Below are 26,913 nucleotides of genomic sequence, written 5' to 3'. Positions count from 1 at the left end.
TAAAACGAGAAATGGAGTATTTTCGTGCAATTCATCTATCATGTGACAACTATGTAATATGAGTTGCAATATTCAAACCTATATGTGAACATAAAATCAATGAAGCAAGGCAACAATTCCCACTCGAAATACATCTCAATTACATGACACCAAAACAACAGCATTCACACAGTAAATGTAGTTCTAATAAACTCTTGAAGTAAATGAAAGTATATAGCCACTACTAACACAATATAGAAATGATCAGTTTCTTCGAAGAGCCACTGCAGACAAGACAACAAGAAACACGAAGATGAGAGCTGTGATGAAGGATGCCACCACTGCTCCACTCACCCTCTGACAGAAGTCATTGAACTGCTGACATATCGCGTTCCAGTTTGTGTTCGGATTCCCATTGTGTGCCAAATAAACTATGGAAGCAGCAGCTGCAGCACCAGATGTGGTCAGAGCTACCATCACCTGCAAATCATATAAATAATCATTGTTATATGCTCCCTCTGTTCTACCCATTTCTATACCATATTTTACATTACTTGATGCGTTTCAAGACTCTTATAAAATATAGTTTTATATCTCAAACATATACAATTCAGGGGACTGAGGGATTAATTAATACGAAAACTGAAATCTAGCTAAGAATATAAGGCTTACAGTGTCTAAGATCAGAAGGAGAAGCCTTGCTCCTACTACATGTGGACGAACGATGCAAACAATGGAGAACGGCAGTGAGAGAACTAGGTATGCGCTAGCTACCCCGTTTGCAATAACGAAATACCTGCATGCATGCACAAATTTTATTCATTGATGATTAACTCTAACTAATTTTACCTTAGGTAAAATTGTACTCTGGATTTTGTACGTATTTTGAGAATTCTGAAACTATTTTTTATACGAACCTTAAAATACATGACAAGCAATAAAGAAAACTGTAAAGAAATTAGAGGGACGGAAGGAGTATTGATCAATATGAAAGATGCATACGTGAAAGCGGGGAGGTCATCATAGCTAGCTTGAAACTGAAGGAACTGAGTGAAGAACGGGAGAGTCTGATCAGTGGTTCCCATAGTAGCAGTTGCAGCTAAAGCTGCACCAATGGCAGCCAATCTCAACACGAAGTCGAAGATCCCCACGCCTCTTTTCCACCCGCCTTTCGGATCACTGGTGGCTTTTGTTGCAGCTACGATGATAGGAGGACCGAGAGCAGCAGCTTTCCCTTTGCCGGATTTTGATTTGGAAGGTTTTATCTCTGCGGATTTTGTTTCATTAATATTAATCGCCATTTCTCCGCTCTTCTGTGAAGAATCCATTGGACTATCAGATAATTAATGTACTGTTTGTTTGGAAACAATATGGTTTAATGCTTTGTAATGGTGATTAATCTGATGAAATGGCTTGTGTTTATATAGAGAATTAGAAAGAGGTAATGGATTAGTTTTGTTAATGTTTTTAAGTGCTACATGTTGTGAGTTCAGCGCAAGCACTAATAGAAGAGGAGTTGTTGCTAATTAACTTGCTCCATTTGAACCAGTTTTGACAAAGGTTTTTCTCCAACCTCTCCACTCTTGTGGGAGGCAGAGGTTTTATTTCGAGATTGTTTTATAAAAAGATGATCGAGTACAAATAAATTAGTAGTATATTATGTGGAAAAAAAGAAGAAAATAGAAGCCTCGGAGACTTGGATTCTAAATAGGTTAATTATCGAGTTAGGTCATTGAAGTGGGCTTGTTGGTCACTGAACTCAAAACGATATCAAGATGGTCAGTGACCATAAATATCAAACAAGTACCTTAAAATATGAGTTCAAAGTAGTAAAAATATTATTTATAAAGTTTTACACATTATTTTTGAATGTTACCAAAACCAAGTAAAAGGTTATGACTTCTAATATTTATGACAAAAAATTTAGATTTTATCAAGTTTATTTATTATTTATTTTTAATTAAAACAAAAAATAACTATATAATAAAATATAAATAATAAATAAACTTGATAAAATATAAATATATTATTTTAAATACTAGAAGTCATAACTTTTTAGTTGGTTGTGGTAACATTTAAAAATAATGTATAAAACTTTATAAATTAATATTTTTAGTGCTTGAACTCATATTTCAAGATACTTGTTTGATATTTATAACCACTTCAGTGACCATCTTGATACCGTTTTGAGTTCAGTGACCAACTTGATACATTAAGCCCACTTCAGTGACCAACTTGATAATTAACCTGATTCTAAATTAATCAAGTCAATACTTTCTGTTGATTATGATTGTAGAAACGAGGTCAGAACTAATCCGTTGACTTATCGATTCAGAATTTATAGGAAATTTATCAAAGATTTTTAGATAAATCGGAAATTCTTAGTTAAATTAGAGTGTAATCAGTAAATCAGTTAATATTTGAGAATTAATTGAGATTCTGTAATAAATCAAGAAATTTTAAAATACTAATGACTACTTATTATGTTATTGATTGATCTAAAAACAAAGGCAAATTTTTTTGCTTAGATGAGTAATGCTACTACAACTGATTTAAACAGATTTCATTATCATTCTTATTGTTGTTAGTGAAACCAGTCAGACATTAACAACTAAGATTTAAAAAATAATTTAGGAACAATTTTTGTGAAATCAATCATACATTACCAACTATAATTTGAGAAAAATAATTCACATTTTTCTTATTCGGAGGTGGGAGGCCGGGAAGAATCATGTTTTAAAGGGAAATTCAGATTGTTAATGTTATTTAGTTTAGAATAAGAATCAGATAAAAGTCTATGCGCTGAGTTGCTGAGAATCCTTTATCCATATTCCATCCCAATCCAAATGGGGCTACTCAACGAAACACTGAAAAAAATACTAATTTCCGTAGAACGGACCCAATAATCAGAACCAGATGCACCTTTACGCTGTTTTTAAAACAGAGTAAATATGCAAATAGGAGGCTATTTCGCTACAAACCAAGCTCTCATACAAACCCAAAAATCACTATGTCCACTCCCATTTTTGCTATGAGCACTCTTATTTATTTTTTTTTATTTTCTGGGGGCCCACGCTGACGTGTCACGTCAGCACCTGCTGACGTCGCACTGCCCGTCATCTGCCACGTCAGCAATGTGGACCCCAGTGCTGACGTGGCAGTGCCACGTCAGCTTTGGGGGCCCCGGTGCTGACGTGGCAGGGTGACGTGGCAAGGTGAGGTGGACCCAATGCTGACGTGGCGGTGGTAGAAAGTGTAAGTTTTGGAAAGTTGATGGCAAAACTAAAAAAGGATATTGTTAGTTTTTAAAAGTTTGAGAGGATATTTGTTTAATTTTGAAACTAGTTTTTAGGTTTGTATGATAAGGTTGATTTGTATTTGAACAAATGCCTATGCAAATGTATATATTGATTGGCAAAGGCTGATTGATATCATATCCTAGATATGAATGCTTAAACTGCAGATACATGCGTAACGAGAGATCTAACCCTTTATTCTACAGATTTCAAAATTCGTAGGAGAAGAAACTATAAACAAATAATAACAGAAAAAGAATCTATATGTTCAGTAATACTCCTACACAATTTGAACTAGCCTGACTTTCTAAAACCCCAACAAAACTCCGAGCCTCCGAGGAGAAGTTTATATCTCAACTAAAAGACAACAACAGTGAGACTAGAAATCTTTCTATGTCAGCAATCTCCACCCTCGCTCTGCAAGTGCCTCACGCACGCGATTGGCTGCTTCTGCAGTATCATTGAGTGGCGGATAGCTCCAGCTTTTTGAAATCTATTTATCAAAGGATAAAAAATGTTACCAATAAACACTGAAAGCCTTTGAATTTATAATATATAATCATGAAACAAAGAATGAACTGTAAAAAGCAGACAATCGGGTACTGTAACCAGGAGTTACGACTTGCGAGGATCAGAAATTTGAACATACATTCAAGAGACTGCCAGAAAAAAGCAGAATCAACAGATTAAAGTCGAGGAAGGTAGCAATGTAACTGACACAGTGAGTAGAAACTGCACAACAAGCGAAGGGAGCAACATTGTTCTTCACAATGTTTACAAGAAACATTTTTGTATCAGCAATTCAGCATACAATTCAAAAGACCAATCATAATAATAACCAAGAGACCAAGCATAATAGTAAATGAACTTATAAGAAAGTTTCCAAAGTAGTGCATTCAATCTTCAAACAGAAAACTTAAGGCTTGTAAAAACATTCAAGTATACAAGAATTCGTGTAGTTTTAGTTTATATGTTGTTTCAAATGTCAGGAATGAAATACATGTAGATAGCGCAAGGTACAAATTTAATATCCAGGCAATCTGTTCTACTTCTGTAAGGTCACAAGTCAGGAAGTCAACTTACATCCTCAAGACCTGTCAATGGACGAACCAGGCCTCGTTCCCTAATCAATTTGTGGAACTCTGCATGCTTCCAAGAACAATTCTCACCGCCAACGACATAGACAGGCTTACTGTAACAATTCAAAGGTAAGCAAAGTATTTACTTAGTTGTATGCAGTGGTACATATAATTTGTCATCAGACATCCAAGTTCATCAAGCATACCCTGTGCTGCAAGTCTCACTTATCATACGGACTGAATCTGCAGTGACGATGAAAGCATCAGCCCATGCTAGGTGGCCCATGTATAGACTTGGTTCTGAAAATTTATAAGATGATAAATTTTACATGAATTAGCTTATAAGATCTAGTCAGAGCTAATTTATATAAAATTTATTGTCATCATAAAATGTACCTTCACTGTCCCATATAAAAACTTTTGGAGAACTTTTAAGTTCTTTGAGTACAAAGTCAGAAACCTGATTGACAAAAAAACACATATAATACTATAAGTGTAGCTTTAGAACATTTAGACAGCCATAGACATGCATGCATAAATAGTAGTAACAATGTAACATGCAGCTGAAGTTAAGCATAAGTCCGACAATCAATAGGCATGCATAAACAGTATTAATTCTCAGCTGAAGTTATTAAAATGTAGAATATACAATTTATTTCTCAGAAATCTCAAATCTGAAATTTCACAAAAGAGTAAACATATGGCAGGCCGCAGGCAGGTAACTAATATGAAGTCAAAACTTTGATTTCTAATTAAAATGAAAGTAACAGCTCCCTTTCATAAACAAAGCATAGATCGATGTAATCTGATTGGCAAGTCATATATTACCTTTTTAGGTGTCCTCCTTGAGAAAGATATTTTCACACTTCCACAGCTGGACAGAACATTATGGAGAGACGCTACCAATTGTTTAGCAAGATCTGCCCCATAACTACAGAAGCCTACATCATAATTCAGAAAAAAGAAAAAAAAATGATAATACTGTCCTCCTTTCATTTATTTTGTGAAGGCAAGCTGGATGACCAAGCAAGGTACTAAAAAATTACATCATTCGTTGGAGATCTTACTAAACCTACATGTAATAGATAAGAAAAAACAATTAAAAAATTATTAATTGTGTGCCCAAAAATGACGCTATTTCACCAATCCATACATTACGAAACCATATTAATTTCTTAATTGATATATATATACCCGATTAGTTCAAATAACACATCAGTTGCTTTGGACCGTGGCAAGTTTCAAACCATACATTCAGCACAGAAAAGAGTAATGTACTTTACAGGCATCAGTTATCACTGAAATAATTTTTAAGCTTATATACTTGTAATTTTTTTTTTTTTATGAGACCCTTTTATCTCAATGTTTTTCATATCAAGCCACTCACAGAATAGAGTAAAAAGAAGTATACACTACACAAAATTCTGAAGTATTAAGGACATAGTACTTACGTGTCGGCCCTCCAAGGGTAACCACCAGTATGGGCTTTGGCAAGGCTACAAACTCATCGTGCCATGTAAGAGCTGCAGTTCGAAGAGAAGCAGAATCAACTTGATGAAGAGCTCCTACCGTGAGGACCTGTGTGTCACTAACATCAGGTACCAGTAGACGGAAGTGGCATGGATTTATGTACATGGCCGGTATTAAAAGAAGTAAATGAGTATTCAAAGTCAGAATATATACCACATTCCTATCCGGAGGTTCACGTGGAGGAATCCACTTCTGCATAAAGTTAGGAACCTTCTTCTCTGCACTAGGAGTCAGAGGGTAATAGTCATGCTCTGGGGTAATCACCAGGTCGAACCTATTCAGACGTGACCTCGGTTGTTGAATCTGCAATGACAGTTTGTGTGAAAGAAAAAAGAAAAAAAATACAAACTCCGTGACTTTTCAGTTTCTAGTAACTCTCAAAACAAAAGTGAGCGTAAAAATGTGACTTCAGCCCCCCTTGCAGCAAGGAGCTGCCTGGCCTGAAATAAACCAGGGAAATGGTAATTTACTACCAGTTGATACATAATTGCAAATATTCAGTGCCGGTCCTACCATTAAGCCAGTTAAGCAACAGTTTGAGGCCCCAAAATTGTAGAAGGCCCCCAAGTTAATAAGTTATATATTATAGTCTCTTGAAAAAATATGAAAATCATCATTTTTTCAGTACAAAGTAGTTCAAAAAACTTTTAACTTTTTTGCAAATGATATATTTGATGATAGAATAAGAAAAGCCCCTATAAATTGGATATAAAATTTTAGTGTTAAATAATTTAAAAGGCCTCCATTTGAATTTTGCATAAGGCCCCTTACATGATTGGACCGGCCCTGCATATATTCACAAGAAACTAGGTAGATTCACCAAATCATAGTCCCTACGTAGAGAAATAAACAGAAGGGAAAAGGATAACTACAATTAGCAGTGTATCCCACAAGTACCTATATCAGCAAAAGTTTATGCTAAGATTTTCAGAAATATGCAAAACATATAAACCAGTGCAAGGGCTTTCCTTAACCGAATATATAGAAACAAGCTACAAAAAACTGAGAAATTGAATTTGAATTTTCTTCTTTCTTAAGGATACATTACCATTACGTACTGATTATATGTTGTCATCTTTTTTCAGAATTCTAAGAAAAGCATTCAGTGGTTGAGGATCATATTTTAGATGACACAAGTATATTGCATATAATGACTCTATTCAGGTTTTTCCTGGAAGTTCAATGTAATTTTTCTTATATCAAAATTACCCTGAAAGATGCATGTAAATTTCCAACATCATATAAGGTAAAACATAAGACGTAACTAATCAAACTAAAGATCTCTAAGACTATAACCATGTCATAATTCCTAAGTCCAAATTAATCCAACTGAAAAATTGCAGTCTTATCAGTGGATATAATAAAATTCTTTCCATAGAAAACTCCTATCCATTAATTTGGTGTGGTGAAGCATTAGCTTTGCTACAAACACAAAGTAACTAATAAGCCAAATAGAATTGACAAACTCATAAGCAGTTTTACAATACCAAATCAAAGGCTAGAGCTAAATCAATGTTGACTCAAGCGTTCGACTCAAAAGTAACAATTGGGTGACTATCGTATGGCAGATATGTGAGAGGGGAACTGGATACATTTGGACCCATTTAATCGTGACTTTAATATTAAATACTTCCAGTAATGCATCAGATGTACAAAATTAAGGCCGGAGTGACACACCTGAACAATAAATACTTTGTCAGAGGCTAATTCTTTTATTGACCTTGTAATTGAAATGGTATCTCTGCCACATGCAACGATTAATAAAGGACCATCCCTGAAAGAAAAGAAACGTAAATTCCACATCCGAAACCACTTGGTAAAATAAATGAAATACATTGTATTTCAAAAGCTGACACTGGCAAAAATAATATTCAAAGACAAAGTCACTTGCATATTGCAGAGGTATATGCTTTAATTTCTAGTACATCAACTACAATTTCACTTTTCAGTACATAAATAACTTTAATCAAAACACAAATTACAGTTAGGCATTTACTAACTTCTACATTAGCAATTTCATGTGACAGCAAGATCGTCCTAAAAAACATGCATCAAATTGGTTAATAAAACAATTAAAGTAATAGGCTACCTAGCATTTCATCGTCTGAACAGGATACCTTTATTTCACTATCAATATAAGAGGGTGGAGAACTAACAAAATTGAAGGTGAAACTTTGTTGACGATGTTAATGCATTACTTTTGATTTCTTGATCATAAGATGAACAAATTAACCAACTCCTCTGAAGAGGACTGTGTATAGATGCTTATATACTGAAATTTATAACAGCTGTAGGCGAGAAAGACATAAAATGCCCAAGTATAGAGTTTACCCTTGTTTATTTTTGCAAATACATCTGGTAGTGAGACAAGTACATCATATAATACAAAAATTATGCAAGTATTGGAAAAATACATTTTCAGTTTTTTTCCCTCCTAAGTAATACTCCTTAAATCAATACACCTGTCATTCTGTAGCAATATTGAACCTGTGCCAAAATCTGTGGAGTAGACCTGAATACAGAGCAATACCCCACATGAAGCCTTTCCCCTACGAACATGTGGAAATCTAATCCAATTTTTTCTTAATCTTCTTGTTATCGTTACAACATTGAACCTAATACCTGTGTGCGTTAAGTAGGTAGCTCTGTTGATTTACTAATGTTCAAGAAAGACTTTAAATAGAAGCCAAATTTGTGAAACATGTATGCGCATGCTATACTGTAGTCTACCTTTGCTATTTCACACAATGCTCATGAATTATGATGATATAGTCGACAATTAAGTTCCATTTATATTTTTTTTGTTCAATATAGGTCATTAGTAACTCAATTTATTTTAACATAACAACTGCTTAAAAAACACCAAAGCATATATGATCATTAACTTTTTAGTCAGTAGGAGCTACCATTATTGCTCCTGAGCAACTTAGTCTCTACTTGCTACAAGAAAATCTTATCAGAACTTTAAATGATTTCCAGAACAATGTATCAAGTTTGGGGAATTATCTCAGAGAGTCAAATTTTAGGATCCCAAGCTAAGTTTATTATATTAATGAAACTAACACAAAAGATTGCTCTCATCTAGTCGACAGCAATCAGGGAAAATTATTTTAAAACCAGTTGAGCCAAGAAGATCAATTAAATGATCAGTTATGACCCTGTGAACGAAGCTTAGGAATTAGTGATGACTCTGTCTTCTAACGACCCTTTCTTTACTATGTCCTAGGTTATTTAAGTAGATTATTGTGGGTTCTTACATGCCCGGAGGAACGTTAATTAGGATTCCAGGCAATGGCAGATTCTATACATGCCAGGGAGGATGTTTAGGCGCCATGATTTTTTGGGTGAAGTGAGGAATTCATCGCGAATATGGAAAAGATAAGTAGTCAGCAACAGTGCTATTATGAGGAAGTGAATACATCATTAGTTGTTATATATTATTGTAAGACAAAATATAATGCAAATATTTCAATTCTTCACAAGACTGGCTTTCCGTCTCCATACAACTTTAAGCTTCAAACATTTTCACAACATACTGTAAAACCCCAAAGATTAAACTCTGAACTGATTGTTTTTCAAACATAGGTAGATCAAACTGTTAGATTACCCTGTGTAAATGGTGTTTGTACCATTGAGTGCACCATATTGTTCAGTGACCAATTCTCCCAAAATCTCAAGGTGTTAGGAGGAGGGCTTACCAGGATCATATTATATTCTAATATTCCCCCTCACTTGAAAGCCCATTTTTGGGTCAAGAGTGAATCACAGGCGCTCATCACCATGTTAAGTGACCAATTCTCCCAAAACCTTAAGATGTTAGGAGGAGGGCTTTCCGGGATCATATTATATTCTAACACATATTATTTAACTAATGTAAGCCATAACCAAATTTGACTTGCAGCGCAAATTTTAATATACTTACCCAGAAGAATCTTGAGCCATAGTAACTATATTTTTGACATCAGCTTCTAAAATCGATGATAAACCAGCACTGTTGCCATCTTTTGTATTTAAGGGCAAAAATTTATCCTCGCTGCGCTTCGATACAACCTTGGAATAGAGAGAGAGCTGACTGATAATCTTAATTACTTGTTTGTGAACAGAAACTGGAAGCCAAAGTAACCATTCATTAATTCCTCCTCTGGGTCTAGTAACTCGCTGCATAAGTTGCAAATAGTAAGACTAGCTAAAATTTACAAAATATTAATTACCTATTCAAACTACAATTTCATTCATGTGGCTTAACCAAGTTATTGTAATCATGATCACACGTGTTGTTTTTAGCTCTGTTACCCCGACTCTTCATTTTGCTTCAAATTCGCGTCTAACACGTCTCGACACTCGGACATGAGTACGGACACTCAAATAGTCAATATTTCAGGTGAAAAACATGTAAAATTTTCAGAATATTATCGAGTCTGACACTCACACACGTATACAAGTTAGACACTTTTCACCGAGTCCGGGTAACACAGGTATGTGATAACCTCATGGATTGTCCAAGTTATTGTAATTTGAGCCCAAGTAATTAAACCCGATTGAATAAGGCTCAAGGATCGAGATATGTAGCCGATCCCTTAGATAATTAAAAAGGTCTTTTTAGTGTGTCCATGAACGCACATAAACAACTACTTTATGTTTTTGTTCAGGTGTAAGAATTTATTTGGTGGAGATTTTGGTGCATACAGGGACCATTATCGTTAATGGAATTGGAGAAGAGACGTGCACTTACATGTAGAACATGTTTTTCAGACATGCCTAAAGCATGGACCAAACCGATACTCTGATTCTCAAAATCCTCGACACCGTTTCCGATGATAACTGCTCGGCGGATCACACTGTATGCACCAGTTTCAAATATGTCCGCTTCACTTTTTCTTGGACTCCCCGGAGGTTCCGGTAGCGTTATTGCCTTCACTGGCATGGTAAGTTTCCAAATGTGTGTATTGAAATTGAGATCAGACTCAAAACCCTACCAAATCTGGAACTGATTATGTATGATCGTGTTGAAATTTTCACGTACTCCAAGGTTGTATCGTGTATGTTACTAACGGAGAAGTCGAATCTCAAATTATTTGACTGAAATAAAATAACTGGACTAGAATAAAATAACAAATCCCTTCGTCCATGTGAATTATATAAATTCCAGGAGGACAAGACTCGTGTTTAAATTTTTATTTAAGATATAAATTTAAAAATAGATTGTAAGATATAAAAATTTATATTTTATGAAAGTTTTAAAATACATGTCAAGTAATATGGAAAAAAATGTACTCATCTGTCTCTCTAAGTGGTTTACGTTCACTGTTTTCACGCATTTTGAAGCTCCAATAAAGTATAGTTTCATAATCTTTTTTCAAAATTTTTTTTTTTTCGAATAAAAGTTTATATATCAAATATTTATTCAGAAAAAGAATTAAAAATATATTATAGAACTATACTTTAAATTAGTGTTGAAAAGCGTGTCAAAAAGTAACGTAAAAAAATGAGAAGGACAGAAGGAGTATAAAATAAGAGAGACGAAGAGAATATATATATCATGTACATACTATTATTTGTAACATTTTGCACGGTGGTTTACATTGTGAATACAAATATACGTACTTTGAAATTTGAAACAATATTTTGATTATATTGTATGGAAAGAGGATTCATTAAAAAAATATTTTCTTAAGCTTAATTAATAGGAAAAATATATGAAGACGAAAACTTTCATATACGGGCTGCTCTTTAGTTAAAGACTACAAACGACAGATTAACAAGGAGGTAAAAATTATTGAGACAATATACTAATGTAGCATAGATTCTATTTAAGTTCCCCCATCACAATTATCAAAGGAACTAAGTCTACTGAATGGGCTCCTCAGAGATGAACTGTATTAAGATTGCTTTGAAGAGATTTTTCAAAAAAAATAAATGGGAAGTCAGAAAAACCAACAAATTTTATCACAAGCATTATATTTATACAGGGGTGTGTAAGAATTTCTAGCATTTACAGAACATGGACATGAGAAGAAAAGGAATAGCATAGCCAATCATCGCACAACAATACTGAACCAAGACTAACAAAATGGTTTACTTCTGGAACCTGCTAAACCAAATTTAATATATTTCCTGATATCTGAACTGTTTGGGAGTTCAGCATCTTCCAACACACACAAGGAGGATAAGAGAGGAATTATATCTATCTCGTTATTCTGGATGAAATTTTATGATCTGCAAGAAGGAAGGGTGATGCCTCCACAAGCGGCCGCAATTATTATGTACAACAACAGAACTATCAAACATGTCATCAAGGCCCTGCAACAAATAACATAAAGCTTCCTGAGTAAAACAAGAGTTTCTAAACAAACTTACACAATTTAATGAGGAACGGCAATTGTACAAACATATGCACACAGGATAATGGAAGTTCCTTTCTTCATTTGGAAAACATAATACAACACCAGAACCAGGAGACATTAATACTTTGGCATTGAAAATGACAGAATATTTCTGGTTTCTAGCACACACAGGATAGTGTTGAAAATAGCCATGGACAAAGTCAAAAAAAGTTCAAGTCGGTGAAAAGCTAACTATAACAAGCTCTAATAGATAGCTTGTATGAGGAAAAAAATTATATCCAGCAATGAATGTTCAAATTAAGAAAACGTCAGAAGTTCTTGGACTTATATTAAGCTTTACAGATCCACATTTCCAAAAAAGTAAACTTTCTTGCTCCACAATCCTGGACAAAAGTCCGTACCTAATTTGATAAAACAAATATAATGCCTTACTGTTACGAAACATTTAGTCAATCTTAAAGGAGTTAATATTTGAGTTGCAAGTGAAATGATTATTCATTATTTTTTAATATAAAGTTTTGCCGAGTTCTGGCACAGGGTTGATTACAAGCTAGTTGCCAATGTAGCAAGTGCATGTCAACAGTTAAAGGGGCCAAGTTGTACTCTGAGGTATCGCAAGTGCATTATTCAGTGAATTAATAAGCGATTCTCTACACTAGTTTGTATAGGGACTTGGATGTAAACCTAAAATTACTCCACTAGTTCAAAATTAAGTTTAAGTTTAGTGCAATCAAAGCACAACCCAACATATGCAGAAGATAGATCATGTCATTCATTCAATACTTACAACAGCTTCGCATTTTTCATCCAGAGAGCTCTTCGAAGGCGTTTAGATTGTTTTTTGAAGTGAAATGCACCGTCTTGCATGGTAGCGGTTTTGTCGACAAGAAGCTCTATCCGATCACCTCTTTCAAGTATCTTTTCAATGTTATCCACCATTATTGTGCGTATCTGTAAAACATACACCTCAAGATTATAGGGAAAGATTCATAATATGTGATGCACTCCTTCCTTCTCAATATATTTTGTCAGGACAAAATATGAAATGCCTAAAACAAAAAAATCATTTATAAAGTCTGGAGAAAATATTTAAGAAAGTAAAATAAGGACATGTGGCCAGTAAACTTGTGGCAAAGGAACCAAACCAACAAACTTTGTTCAATTACAAAGATATTAATAAGGAACTGTTGAGACTTGAGATTACAAAGAAAGAGTCAACAGAGTTACAAAGTGACTAAGTTTTGACTTTTTCCGAAGGCATATGTGCGTAAAAATAAGCGTTCTTAACTTAAATTTTAGCCCTTGGGTAACATACTCAAGGTCAATATGAATTTCACAGCTTTCCAATTATCATTACTTGAAAGTTCAATCCATGTGTATACAAGGTCACGAGATAGTGCTGACATGTAAACAAAAAATTACCAAGTAAAGTTTAACTTGACGAGCATCACAAATGTAATTTTGTAAAGAGAGTGATTTTTCCATTTTTTTTTTATAATATAAGCAACTTTCATTTATGTTAACACCTCTTGACGACACATAATTTTATGTGCACATAACACTATGAGATGAAGCCGCAAAGCTAGGACTCCTATAGAATTAAAAGAAACTGATATGTTAACTATCAGTCCCATTAATTTGCTAAAGTAAAATACTCGCCCGCATTGAATTCCATTTCGTCTTACTGGCATTAGAGCAAAGCTTTGTTACTTAATGGCATATAAAATGCAGATAGGGATGAAGCCTTACGATAATTTGGTGGACGGCTAAGTGCCAACTGCTACGAATTTTTTAAGGTAATCAGAGGATGAGGATGCGACTGACTACTACGGAACCAGGCCGTTAGCCGAAGCTTGCTCAAGAGTTTGAGCTTACGGCTATACCAAAAAAAGCAAGTGTGGGAGCAGATCATGACATGAAGGAACAGTTCACATAATCCTTTAATTCAATCCAATAGATTCACTAATAAACACATTCTATATACTATTATAAATTTTATTTACCCAAACAAGAAACATATATAATTTAAGTATAAGATATTAGATAGTATAAATCATAGTTACAAGGAAACGTTCGGGGTCGCACAGATTGCCGGAAGTGACGACCCGCAAGAACACTCTTGAAGATGTAGTAGTAGAAGAGCCGCCGTTGTAGATATATGTATGTATCTACATGTATTAACCGTTGCATAATAAAAGTGAGGTTATTCCATTGCATCTGGGCCTTATACATGGAGGCCCAAATCCCAATACTAATGTTTTTTATATGATTGTCTTTGGATGTTTCAATATCACAAGCCCAATAATGTATAAATTATAAATGTATAAATTATCGACTAAAATTGTATATTATATGGAATTTATATATATATATTTTTTAAAAGGACCAATCATACCCATACATTCCATTGTACCGAATTCACTAAAACTAATGTTCCGCGTACCCGATTTCGTTCCCTGATTCGCATCGAACCCCGTGTTATGTAACTATCGTCTAAATACAATTTTGGAACTATTATAACCCTCTTGGATTCTGTTTAATCTTTTTTCATCATTCCATTACAATAATAGAAATATTGCATGTACAAATAATAAATTTATCTTCAAAACAACAAAAATATATACTTTTAAGAATTAAATGGGTTCAGACACACAAAAAAAAAAATCCAAAGTGGTATGTAAAATAAATTTACCTGTGCTAGTGATGAATAGAGTTAAAAGATTATGTTGGCCACGTAAAAATTCAAGACTAGTGCTAGCTGAGGTTATACTATCCCCTCCTCTCTATCAACTATCAAGTATATATGCAATCTTATTCCTATCATTCACCTTGTGCCACCAAACATCTAAAGATGAATATATGTTTTGTATTATTACGTACAAATGTCAAACAAAGACTTAAGACATACTTCAATAACTTAAAATATGTATAGCTATCAAAATCTCGCAAATTCTACAAACCTCAAGGAATGTTAAATCATAGAAAAGTATCTAGTTTCACACAGATGTGACTATCATCTATATTGTGATTCCGGCCTACAATATACTGACCATGTATCTCACCCCCTGGCCCCGTCCCCAAAACAATTTTTTTCGAAGCAAGAAATCAAGGAAAACCAATGGCCATAGGGAAAAAGTAACTAAATCTGGCTAAAGGAATCAATCCACAAACATGATTATAAACCACGAAAAATATTAATTGGAAAACAAAATAATCAATTTCCAAACAGCAGAAAGCACTTGCCTCGCCAACTTCACCTCTAACACGGTTAATGGTATCAGCACTAGGATTACTGGAGAAAAATTCCATTTGTTGATGCAAGACTCGTGAAAATTCATCATTCATAGCATATGCAGGTGCATGTAATGCCACTCTGCCGTAGTTCTTCATAAACCTCATATGAACATCTTCCAAGTACGAAAAAGGAATCCTCCCTGAGCCACATTGCAAATTAATACTTTGCCAATAACTGAATACCAACAGAAGAATATACAAGTACACTTACAAACCCAGCCATGTGGTTACTTTGTATTAACAATCTAATACTTTCTTAGCTTAGTTACTAAGTTATTCCTGTAAGGTGACATTTCTCTTCCAAAATTTTGTTCCCCTTGTATTAAATTGCGGAATCATCCACAGCACACTTAATAATCAGACAATGTACAGATGCATCAGATGGCTCAAACAAATTTATAAATTCTATTCTTTCTCTTCTCAGTTATAATCTCTTAACGGAGACCAAGACCTGACTTAATAACTCCTTTTCTGCATCTTTCCAGGGAAGAGTGATACACCCACATTAAGAAAAAATCGACAGCATGGAATCAACTTCCCTAAATTAAGAACTGACTGGATATTATTCCTATTACAAATGCAATGATGTGGGTGACTAATGATTTAAGTTAAAAATGAAGTAACTGGACAGAACCTCCAGACACACCAAGTCTTCGCATAGTATAAAACATTTAATTATCTTCCATAAAAATAAGTTTCCATAAACCTTGAGAGGGTCAAGCCTCCGGGACTGTTAAATAGATGATCGTATTTTCTTTTATTCTTAGAGAATTTTGACCCAATTCATCTTTAAAAAATTTCTGAGTCGTGATAATGGACTATCGTCGTCTCTCCCGCATGATATAATGTACAAACAATTTTTTTCTTGTGAAAAGTTACAAACATTCAACCAAGTTTTATCAATGAGCTAATAAACATAATATACCAGCTATACCTCGTCATAATTTAAGCTCCCAAATTCAAAGCACAAAAGATGGACAGATTCCACACATCAGCAAGCATATAACACACAAAAGCATAACCTTTGAAGTTTGACCATCAATTTTCAGTTCCTGGCTTCCCGCAGAGCATATAGCAACAGGGCTGTAAAATGATCCGGGTGATCCCGGGTACCCCTCTGCTGATTTGGGTCCGAGATCGTTTTATTCGGATATAAACCGATCCCGAGTATTTGAGATTCGGATCTGAACCGGATATGATCCAGTATCGTATTTTCAATTTTTTAACCGAGTAGTTTATGATCCATCGGATATGAGCCGGATATGATCCACTAACACTAAATATAAATATTATTTCAGTTGTTCAAATAATTATCATTTAGTCTAAGTAAACATAATATTATAAAGAATAACAATTTTAAATTAAAACTTATAGTTATATGTTGGTATATATCATTTATAAAATATATATGAAGATAATAAGCATGATCACATTAAATAAATCATATTTTATGAAAATATAAACTTAAATAAGATATTAAAATTTTATAAACTGATGCCTATTTACTTACAAATATGATGGTGTTAAAATATAATGTGTATATGAGTTTGAATCGAATATAAACCGTGGATCATATTCGGTTATTCGGGTAGGATCATATTATGAAAAATTATATGAGACCGAATCTGAGCGGGTATAGGTGTGCTCGTATTCGGGATCATATATTATACGGGCTTAATTTTTCCGCCAGATTTGGATCGTTTTCAAAACAGATATGAGACATGAATCATATTTTCGAGCCAGATATGAGCTGAGACACCGGATAGTCCGTATCAATTTACAGCCCTATATAGCAATCAACAAAACCATTCTTCAATACTAATTCAAACATAACCTCCAATATCACTTATACAAATACAAAGTTCATACACAGAATTCACCATAGTCAAGCTCAATCTTAAATATCACTCGGTCACCACAACATAGTAATTACAAAATTTATCAGCAAGAGATAATTACTAACTTCCAATCATGTCAACGTGCATAGTCCATAGTAATTTAAGGTTTTTCACAAATAAATCTGCCCTGATCAAGCTCAATTACACAATCACGTCAATCAAAACAATATACTAGTATAATTATGCATATATCCAAGTAGATAGACAGATAGATGTGAGATAGAGAGAGGAGAGGGAGACACAGGGGGAGAGGGAGGGGGAGAGAGAGAGAGAGAGAGAGAGAGAGAGAGAGAGATTACTGACTTCCAAAAGTGTCATTAGCCATACAGAGAAAAGTGAGACCATCCGATCGGAGAATATGAAAAATATACCGATCCTGCGAGAAACACATCCGCGACTCGCTCTCCGACGGTAACTTCTCCAGAATCCGACGAGCCACGGAGCCGGTGTTTCCGCTGACGGCGCTGAATTCCGACAGCACCGTCGTGCCTCTCGCCACCACCGCATACAGAATCGCCATAGAAATACGAATTTGTGCTTGACTTTACTCTCTCTAGAATGTTTGATCTTCGTGTTACAGTAAGGTTTTGTAGAGAGAGAAAGAAAGGGAGGGTTTGGTGATGATTAAGAAAGAAAGTTGTGTGTCATTTTGTCACAGGTTATTAATTTTAAATACTTTTTATATTATTTTTTATAACTAGGGAGAAAAACGCGCTCCGCGCGAGAGAAGAATGTATTCCTATTAATATTTTTGATAAAATATCTTTAATGTATTAAAAAAAAAAACATCAAACTGAACAGAAGAAGTTGCATCAACCCAACAGTATGACAAGAAAGTGTATTTGTTTCGACACGAAATGAAAAAGGGTAGGAAACGTTTTAAGGCAAGGAGATTTTTTCTAACAATCTAGATTTTTTTCTTGTTCCTGACAGAAGTCTGTCGAGTAAACATTTCTACAAAACTAATACTATAGCAACGAAATACATAAAGCAATAAATAATAATATTTTCTTGCTATAACCTCTGGTAATATAAACTATAAAGAGAGTCCAGTATTGACTTCTATTTAACTACATCCAGGTTGCTTCTTTCACTCCCTTTTCTGTCGTTCATACCATATCTTTTCAGCTTGGAATCTCTTTACACTAGCCGTGTACATTTCTGCCAGAATCATATATACACCTGAGTTTAAAGATTCTAACTTGAGAACATTCTTCCCTGCAATTTTACCCACCTCTAGATTATTGTGTATTCTACATGCTCCAAGTAAAGCTCTTCAAACACTTGATGGAACTTCAACCCCATCAGCTCTCTTTTGAATGGTTATCGAAGTGTACAGATTTTTTCTACCTCATAAAGGAGGAAAAGTATTACAATTATATCAGATTCATGAATTTTTTCAAGCGAATACCTTTGGTAGGCTTAAAACAAAAATAACTAACTTGTAATCAAATAAACAGAGGTCATATAATTAGCAAAACAAAAATACTACATAAGTTCTTGCGAGTTGAGTACTTGAAAGGAAATCTAATGTTTCTCGGCCAAAATAATCCCATCAATGATGAAGAAATGGAAGCATCAGAGCATTTGACATATAGTTCAGTTTTTAGCAACAGGGAAAGCTGATACAATATTGTTTCCGACACGATAGCACTTGATGTTCGCCGAGAAAGGTCCAAACTCCACAATATTGTTCTCATTGCCCATGTAGAAACACAATTTGTAGCTATTTCAAATTCTAGGCTAACTCCAACCAGTGTGCTGGACACTGACCTCATCACGACATTCCATCCGAACTTAATTTAATTGTCAGCAACTGAGTCTCCGAATCTGACTGCAATGCGAGGCACATGATAACAAATTTAGTCAGACTGATTGAAAGACAAAAAGCAGTATCCTAAAACTCACACAAGTACATAAAAGCTTGGAGTGTCTAATGGTGCTGCAAGTTTAATACAGCTAGTTAGTTGTAACTATTGCAAAAGAGTTCCTTATAAAATATAAACTGACAAAGGTCCCTTATCTTTCATAGGGCCGATTCTGAACTCAGGAATTATCAGTATCAGATAAGATGGCAAGCTCAACATTCTAATGCTTGTACCTAGTTCACATGGCTCTGGCATCAGCATGGTATAATATATATTGTCTAATGGGATTCAACGTTTGCTTCAAACCTAGGAGTATTATATTAAGTATTAACCAATCGCATACATAAGTTGACATACTAGAGCTAAAGATCTTTAACCTGCCCCCAAGACAAAGACATCCATGACGAAGGCTTGCCTCGTTAGGATGAAAACTACCGAGAAACTCACTTACATTAGAAAATTAACATCAAGTTAAGCCGATCAAGTTTGCTCTTGATGTTTATATATACACTGATATCCAGCTCCAGTATCAGTAGTAGCTAATGATTTGGTAAACCTCACAATTTTTTTCGCACTAGGTTTGCCAAAGCAAAAAGTAGAACCATCATCTCTATATTTAATTTGCTATATCCTTTTCTCGAATATTAAATTCATTTCTATGATAATGGCAAGTGTTTATCCAAAAATGTACAAGGTTGTAAATTAAGTGAAGTTACGGCCACTAAAGTAGGCATTACTTTAAGTAAAAAATAACAAATTATGCAATCAATTGAACAGAATTCACTCAATTGAAAATTGAAGTCATTGTGTATTACCAATTCATAATCTACCCCAAAAAGAGACAAAGATTAAGCTTATAAACAAAACCAAGCAAGGCCTACTATGATTTACAAGGGATACCCATAATCTAAGGATTAAAGATCCCATTCTGTCGAAGACCATGAGTTTGATCCTTTTGAATATTAACAGCTTGTATGGTTGGCAGAAGAAGCAAGAATATAAGATAAATAGAAAATATACTTAGTAGTAAATGGCCGTTCCTGCACAAATTCTTTTTCTTTAGGTCTAGTTATACACTGGTTTCTCCGACTTGCCACTTAAATCACATCTGATCACCTACCAAAACCAAACAACAATAGCCACAATGCAGCTCAAGACTTTGTCAACAAACTTGACATATAAGGTCCTGTAGCCCACATTATTATTTAATTTACTGGCCTAAGCTCATACAAGTATAAAATAGAAAGAATCACCATAAACAATAAAATTGACCCAACTCATAAAAAAAATCAGAAATGAACAAACAAACACTATTTAAGAGGAGAAAAAATTACAAGAATATGAGCATACCCATTCGAAGTAAATAAAAATACCCGCCACAGTAATATGAGAATCATCATTCTTGGACTTATTAACCTGATCAAAACTCCCCGGAACTAAGCCCTTTGTACTGTTTTGCAAAGAGAACATGCCATTTGCACCACTTTCGGAACTAAGCCCTTTGTACTGTTTTGCAAAGAGAACATGCCATTTGCACCACTTTAACAGCCACATCCCAGAAACTAAGCCCTTATTTCTTCATCCTTTTTCAACGCAAAAAATATCAAAATCCTAAAAATAATAAACATAATCGACCCAAATAATGAGGGGGGAATCAGAGTCGGAGGAGTGGAAGTCAGTGAACGCCGTTGAAACTACATCAAAATCCTAAACATAATAAACATAATCGACCCAAAAATGAGGGGGAAAATCAGAATCTAACCTTGAATGAATTGGCATCGACAAAATTGGAGGAGTGGAAGTCAGGGAACGCCGTTGAAATTACTTGATTAACGTAATCATCGTAGGAGCAACACCGGAAGCGAAATATGTTAGCTTTGAGGTGTGGAGCTGAAGCTAAATACTCAGAGTTTCAGCCTTTACAAATATGTAACTGAAGTAGTAAAGTTAGAGTAATAATTAACAGGAGACTTTTCGATTTCTGCCTGGAATTTCAAAATTGCAGAATTAACTAACACTGAAATCCTATCATTTGAGAGAAAATAGACATGGGAGTCTAGGAATTGAGGAAATGTAAAAGAGGAGATTTGAGAGGCTACACGTCATCCTCTTTGGGATCCTTCTTTATATAAATATAAAGATTAAATACATTTTCACATCAATTAAATTCGGATGAAATTCAAAAATCCCGCCCATAAATCTAAAAATTCGAACCTTATTTATTACTCCCTCCTTCTCATTTTAATTGTCCACTTAGCAAAAAAAAAATTTCCCATAATATTAGTCCAGTTCTTCATTCAAAGCAAATCTTGTAGTTTCAAGAATTGACTATTACTCCCCATATGCACAATCCCCATAAATTTCCTACAACCTTAATAAATTTTTATGCAAAGAAACCGAGGAGTTGTTTTATAGAACAAGACCAGGAGGCTCATTTTTGTATATATATATATATACACATATCCTGCAATCACGTTCATTCAAGTAAATTTAACGTCACAACAATATGAGTAATTTTGATCTAAATGAAATACCAGAGGAAGAAAAAGACATGCCTTCTCATCCTGAAGAAGCTGGCAACCCGGAGGAACAAGGTGTCGAAATGGAGCAAGATCGGAATGAATTACCTCCGCCAGAAATGATGCCTTTGAGTGAATCATTGCTAGAAATTATTTTTATTTTTACTGCAATTTATTTTCCGATCATATTAAGAGGTCGTGAATGAAGTAAGAGTTGTCGCTTGTTTTAGCTTCTTTTTTTGCCTATGTAACTTATCTGAAAATGCAACTATGATCTTGTTTTAATGATAGTAAGAGATTTTTTAATTCAGCTTTGTCATGCACGCATCTTTTGTTCTTTTTTACGGTTGAATGCATATAAGTTTTGAAGTGTTGATACTATGTTTACTATTCTCCTGAGTGAATACCAGAAGCATGCATGATGTATTTTACAAGTAGTCTGATTTGCTTTATGGTGCAAACTGAGTAACTAGGTTAATTATAGACATTATCGAGCCAAAATTTGCGCCAAGGCTTTGCTTGAATTAAAAACAAAGCATACAGAAAAACCAAGTACACATCTCGACAAAGACAATTCTCTCGACAAAGGTAAAAAAGAAAAAAAAAATAAAAGAAGCACAGAAAAATTAAAATTACTAATGCACCAGTTGAATATAGATCCCTGGACTCAACACACCAGCTGTGAACATTGCATATTTTAACATACCAGATCACTAAAATACTGCATGTGAAGTTGGTCCTATATTTGTCAAGAATGTGAAGTTTCCTTGCTTCTTATAAAGTTGGTAACATACTAATCCTTAAATTGCTGCTGCTCCCCACCCTTCTTCAATCTCTTTACTACTAAAGCCAGCCAGTCACAGTAATACAATAACTCTGGAGCATAAATTTTATTTACATTTAGGATATGAACTAACAAATGCAACATGACTGATAAGATATAACAGTTCTGGCCAGAGATATTAAGAACAATTCAGCCAGTTCATCGTCTCTTCTACAAGTTTTGCATCGCACTGAAGTTGAAGGTAGTTTGCCATTTCTTTCTAAAGAACCTTTCTTCATGTGGGGGATTTTGTAACCATTAGAACCTCTGGCTTTCATTATTTCGATCATGCACTGTTGCAAAGTTAAGAATATACGATTCGACTTAACGGTTGAGAACGCATTGTATGCGTTTTCTACAGAGGTGATTAGCTCGTCTACAGTCCTGGGAGCCTCTTTATAGTGCAGATTCTGAATTGCACTAAAAAAGCCGAGGTCCAACACATTCAAGTCTGGCGAGTTAGGAGGCTGACAAATTAACTGAACGTTTAAACCACACCTTTGCACAGCTAAACGAAACTCTTCATCATCTGGATTAATGTGTGTTCTAGCGTTGTCCTGTTGAATAAGTATAGGCTTATTCACATCACGAGCCGGCCACTTCTCCAAAATAGCAGGAAGAACTTTGGTAATCAAAAATGTTCTTGCAATGTCCCTTCCAACTGAAGTGATTGGCTTCGTTTCAAGAGTTCCAGCGGGTCTATTAGCGCTGCTCCTTTTGGCGGGTTCCTTCGTAACAAATGGAAAAATTCCAATCTTTCCAGAGAAAACTTCTTTTCCGTCTGAATCAAATCTTGGTCTTGCAATTGCAGTTAAGAACATCACTTTTGTCAAAAAATTCTTGCTCTTGCAAGTGCGTACGGGATCACTTTCCTCAGGCAAAAGATAGTACTTCTCAGCCTTTTTGCTAATATAGAACCATTTTTCATCGATATGTATCATGTCATTCATGTCCTTAAAATGAGGATCATGTGGTAAGCTACTTTTGTCGATCATAGACAAAGAAAACTGAGCTCTTGCTTTCTTGTTAGAGTCCTTCAAATATGGTTTCACATGATTGCTATGTCGACGAAGCCGTCCTGATTTAAAATTCCGATGCAAAGTTGATTTGCTCACATTTATAGCATACGCCAAAGATTCCAGACTTGTTCTGCGAGATAGAGGGACTTTTTTGATTTGCTCCGGATCTATTTCAATTCTTTTACGTCCACAATTTTTGCTTCTTTTGTGACTGACATTGATTGCACCATTGTTGGAAGATTGTGTAGCCTGCTTCCATATACGCGCAACTGTGCGACTTGATATAGAAAATATTGCTGAAACCTCTCTTATTGTGCCCCTGCGAAGCTTTCCATCGACACTTTTAGTTAGTAAAGTCTGATAAATCCGTCTTCGATCTTCATTAGACAGATTCTTATTTTTTCTGGATGCTCGCTGGCTTTGCAATCTACTATCTTGTTCGCCTTGTGATCCATCATGTCCTTCCTCGAATCCATCTTGTTCACCTGTAAAAGCAAAAAAACATTGTGACAATTACAAGGCCATCTCTTCACAAGAACATATGCGAGTATAATATAAAATTACTATGATCAAGTAGGGGTTGATTCGAATCAATAGCTAATTCCATTTGTCCCAGGTGCAAAGTTTCTTCATCTGATACATCTTCCAAGTCTGTGATAAAACAAACATGTTTGCTTTAAAAAAGATTAAAAAACTTACAGATATTTAACAATAAAAAGCTTTTAGAAGTACCTTTATTAAGATCAATTTGTCGAGAATCATTTGAATGTAGCTCATCTGATCTTGGTGAAAGGTTCAAGTCAAAATTATTTATAAAACTCATTGTATAAGAACACCAAGAAATCACTGAATCTGATCTTGTGAACAAAGCTTGGGACTTTATTTTGTAGACAAAATTGAGAGGGAAATTTAAAATTTTGCAACACTAAAAAATTCATTATAGAGCAAAATTTAAATCGAAGCTAAAAGTTTTAGAGGGAAATTTGTTTCACTTGAATTATGTTTTCTGGATGACTGTTGAGGTTTACACGTAAAGCTGGCTGTGAAGCTTATATGTGAACAAGTCTAACATTGTAGTATTCCGTAAGTAATTAATATGGCAGATGAGTTTTATCTTTTTTTGTGTAATCCGTGCAATGATAGTAGACAAAATGAGTTATATTTATGATTTCTTAATATGTGTGATTTTGGCTAAGTGGACAATTAAAATGGGAAGGAGGGAGTATTTATTAGAATCGTAATAAAGAAAAAAATTGTGATAAAGTCCCTTAAGATAAGCAAGAGTGTATTTGTAACATCCCACGTCGATTAATTAAAAGAGTATTTGGGTCTTTATAAACATAAGTAAATAACTTGTGTATACCAATTTGCTAGCATTTTTGGGCCACCCTGTGATGGGTTGTTGGATCTGGTATTCATCTAATTATGAGCTCGGATGTTATAAATGCTATCAGAGCTCTACCTGGCCGGAAGTGCCAAGGTATTGCCCGGATTTCGTAAGTTTGATTGTGGGCTCGACGAGGACGTCGAGCATATAAGAGGGGGTGTTTGTAACATCCCACATCCATTAGTTAAAAGAGTGTACGGGCCTTTATAAGCACAAGCAAATAACTAATGTACATCAATTTGCTAGCACTTTTGGACCGACATGTGGTGGGTTGTTGGGTCCGGTATGCATCTAGTTATGAGCTCGGATGTTAAACAAATTGCAAAAATACTATCTTGCAACAAAAATTGCAAAAATACGGTGTTGCATCTGCAACTGTTAGCAATCTTATATGCAACCATAATGCAACTTTGAAAAATCTGTTGAATATTATATTAAGTTGCACCTGGTTGCAAATATAACGAAATCAACCACAAAATCAATTCAAAACAACCATTTTCGTTGATTTTCACATACTTATATAACCTCCTCCCACCGCTACTCACTATCGTCACCACAATCCCACAACCGCACGCACACAATTCCTCTCACATCCCCCTCTCTTGCACTTCGAAATTTTCTGTTGTAACCTGGTATAAGCATGCTTGATATCTAATTTCGAAATGCTATGAATCGTCAGATCTAACCTGACCCGTAGCGAGTTGACTCAAGACGAGTTACGATCCAGTATGGATGTTAATTGAGAGTTGAACAATAGTTTTTTGCATTTAATTTAATATTTGTTTGGGAGCTTGGTGTTGGCATGCTGACGATGAGACAGAGTGCGAGGAGAGAGGATAGAGAGAATGGTGAGATGAGATGCAAAACATATCAATATATGTGCAAATGTTTTAACTAAAGCTGTAATGTAAAGACAACGTATGTTTGCAACAATGGTAGGCATATCATAGTTTTGCAAATATATGGACAAAAAAGAATATTTTCTCTAAATTCCCTATTTATTTAATCATTTGAAAAATTTATTCTTCACCATCAAAGCTACCCCAACAGTGAAACATTTCTAAAGTACAGCAATTGAATTCTCTTTCGACTCTTGCTTACTATTCCTTTAGAAATAAAAAGCTAATCAACCAAAGAAAAAAAAATGGTTACTTTATTGGTAGTTTTAATGTTTTGGCAATCACGTACAAATGTTCATGACAAAAAAAAAAAAAAATTCGCTCTTCTGATTAATTGTCTTTTTTTTTTTGCTAAGTTTTTAAATTTGATTAATTGTCTTATTCTTTTTTTCTAAGTTTTTAATTCTTTTTTGCTAAGTGTTTAATTTAACTATGAAGTGTCAAGATTGAATAATATATATTTATGTTATATAATTATAAATATAAAAAAATCTATCAAGACAAAATATTTTAGTTTCTAAATAATATAAAATATTCACTTAAATTTAATATATATGTATATGTATGTATGTGTGTATATATATATATATATATATATATATATATATATCAAATATTGGAACTACTCATTTGTTAAACAATTTAAGAACCGTTAAAAATTATTAAATTTTTTATAAACAAAATCAATTTTTTTAATTAAACTAAAATATAATTGATAAATAATTTTTTAGAATTAATGGGTGATTTTTAAAGTGGTCTAAGATAGAAGAGGAAATTTAGGTGCAAAGTATCAATCTCAGTATTTTAAGAATTAAGGATTTAAAAAAAAAAAAAAGAATTAAGAGACAGGACTCCGAAAACTCCGGACTGGACCTGGACACATGAACCCACTTCAATATTTCTAAACGGCCAACGGTATATCAAGAGTTCAATACAGCCCATTAACAAATTATATACGTGTGAGCTTCGAATTATTAT

At 34.4% G+C, this 26,913-nt stretch overlaps 4 protein-coding genes and 1 long non-coding RNA gene across 5 annotated transcripts; all 5 read right to left on the bottom strand.

Annotated features, from left to right (window-relative positions):
* LOC108213814 (casparian strip membrane protein 3) lies at positions 1-1,386 on the bottom strand. The gene is made up of 3 exons (XM_017385601.2): positions 982-1,386; positions 652-775; positions 1-459 (listed from the first exon to the last, which is right to left on the bottom strand). The coding sequence occupies exons 1-3, from the start codon at positions 1,305-1,307 to the stop codon at positions 244-246; spliced, it is 666 nt and encodes a 221-aa protein (XP_017241090.1). The 5' UTR covers positions 1,308-1,386; the 3' UTR covers positions 1-243.
* A 2,042-nt stretch (positions 1,387-3,428) lies between these two features.
* LOC108213844 (mitochondrial fission protein ELM1) lies at positions 3,429-10,994 on the bottom strand. The gene is made up of 10 exons (XM_017385632.2): positions 10,617-10,994; positions 9,807-10,042; positions 7,562-7,658; positions 6,038-6,187; positions 5,806-5,932; positions 5,183-5,295; positions 4,751-4,814; positions 4,561-4,654; positions 4,359-4,467; positions 3,429-3,768 (listed from the first exon to the last, which is right to left on the bottom strand). Exons 1-10 carry the CDS (start codon positions 10,806-10,808, stop codon positions 3,667-3,669), a joined length of 1,284 nt encoding a protein of 427 aa, XP_017241121.1. The 5' UTR covers positions 10,809-10,994; the 3' UTR covers positions 3,429-3,666.
* Positions 10,995-11,808: 814 nt separating this feature from the next.
* On the bottom strand, positions 11,809-18,070 carry LOC108215327 (vesicle-associated membrane protein 714). The gene is made up of 4 exons (XM_064089727.1): positions 17,724-18,070; positions 15,472-15,662; positions 13,016-13,179; positions 11,809-12,184 (listed from the first exon to the last, which is right to left on the bottom strand). Exons 1-4 carry the CDS (start codon positions 17,938-17,940, stop codon positions 12,094-12,096), a joined length of 663 nt encoding a protein of 220 aa, XP_063945797.1. The 5' UTR covers positions 17,941-18,070; the 3' UTR covers positions 11,809-12,093.
* Positions 18,071-18,846: 776 nt separating this feature from the next.
* On the bottom strand, positions 18,847-20,775 carry LOC135151352 (uncharacterized). Its single transcript, XR_010290173.1, has 2 exons — positions 20,639-20,775; positions 18,847-19,254 (listed from the first exon to the last, which is right to left on the bottom strand). It is a non-coding gene; the product is annotated as an uncharacterized LOC135151352 (long non-coding RNA).
* Positions 20,776-22,212: 1,437 nt separating this feature from the next.
* LOC108212812 (uncharacterized) lies at positions 22,213-26,196 on the bottom strand. Its single transcript, XM_017384524.2, has 3 exons — positions 24,382-26,196; positions 24,214-24,300; positions 22,213-24,134 (listed from the first exon to the last, which is right to left on the bottom strand). Exons 1-3 carry the CDS (start codon positions 24,470-24,472, stop codon positions 22,720-22,722), a joined length of 1,593 nt encoding a protein of 530 aa, XP_017240013.1. The 5' UTR covers positions 24,473-26,196; the 3' UTR covers positions 22,213-22,719.
* Positions 26,197-26,913: the final 717 nt, after the last annotated feature.

This window comes from Daucus carota, chromosome 3, assembly GCF_001625215.2.
Source record: "Daucus carota subsp. sativus chromosome 3, DH1 v3.0, whole genome shotgun sequence".
NCBI lineage: Eukaryota > Viridiplantae > Streptophyta > Magnoliopsida > Apiales > Apiaceae > Daucus > Daucus carota.
Note: the sequence above shows the minus strand (reverse complement) of the source record. Positions and strands in the feature narration are given on the sequence as shown.

Excerpts from the sequence above, each read along its gene's own strand:
- LOC108213814 (XM_017385601.2), bottom strand. The coding sequence starts at position 1,307 with ATGGATTCTTCACAGAAGAGCGGAGAAATGGCGATTAATATTAATGAA. Across the intron at positions 776-981 it reads GATGACCTCCCCGCTTTCAC|GTATTTCGTTATTGCAAACG; the intron begins GTATGCATCTTT and ends GCATGCATGCAG. Across the intron at positions 460-651 it reads TCCTTCTGATCTTAGACACT|GTGATGGTAGCTCTGACCAC; the intron begins GTAAGCCTTATA and ends TATGATTTGCAG.
- LOC108213844 (XM_017385632.2), bottom strand. The coding sequence starts at position 10,808 with ATGCCAGTGAAGGCAATAACGCTACCGGAACCTCCGGGGAGTCCAAGA. Across the intron at positions 5,296-5,805 it reads TACCCTTGGAGGGCCGACAC|GCTTCTGTAGTTATGGGGCA; the intron begins GTAAGTACTATG and ends ATTATGATGTAG. Across the intron at positions 4,468-4,560 it reads AGTGAGACTTGCAGCACAGG|TAAGCCTGTCTATGTCGTTG; the intron begins GTATGCTTGATG and ends GAATTGTTACAG.
- LOC108215327 (XM_064089727.1), bottom strand. The coding sequence starts at position 17,940 with ATGGCGATTCTGTATGCGGTGGTGGCGAGAGGCACGACGGTGCTGTCG. Across the intron at positions 15,663-17,723 it reads GGCTAATGACACTTTTGGAA|GGAGGATTCCTTTTTCGTAC; the intron begins GTCAGTAATCTC and ends AATGTGGCTCAG. Across the intron at positions 13,180-15,471 it reads TTAGAGGTGAAGTTGGCGAG|ATACGCACAATAATGGTGGA; the intron begins GCAAGTGCTTTC and ends TATGTTTTACAG.
- LOC108212812 (XM_017384524.2), bottom strand. The coding sequence starts at position 24,472 with ATGAGTTTTATAAATAATTTTGACTTGAACCTTTCACCAAGATCAGAT. Across the intron at positions 24,301-24,381 it reads ACAAATTGATCTTAATAAAG|ACTTGGAAGATGTATCAGAT; the intron begins GTACTTCTAAAA and ends GTTTTATCACAG. Across the intron at positions 24,135-24,213 it reads TCAACCCCTACTTGATCATA|GTGAACAAGATGGATTCGAG; the intron begins GTAATTTTATAT and ends TTGCTTTTACAG.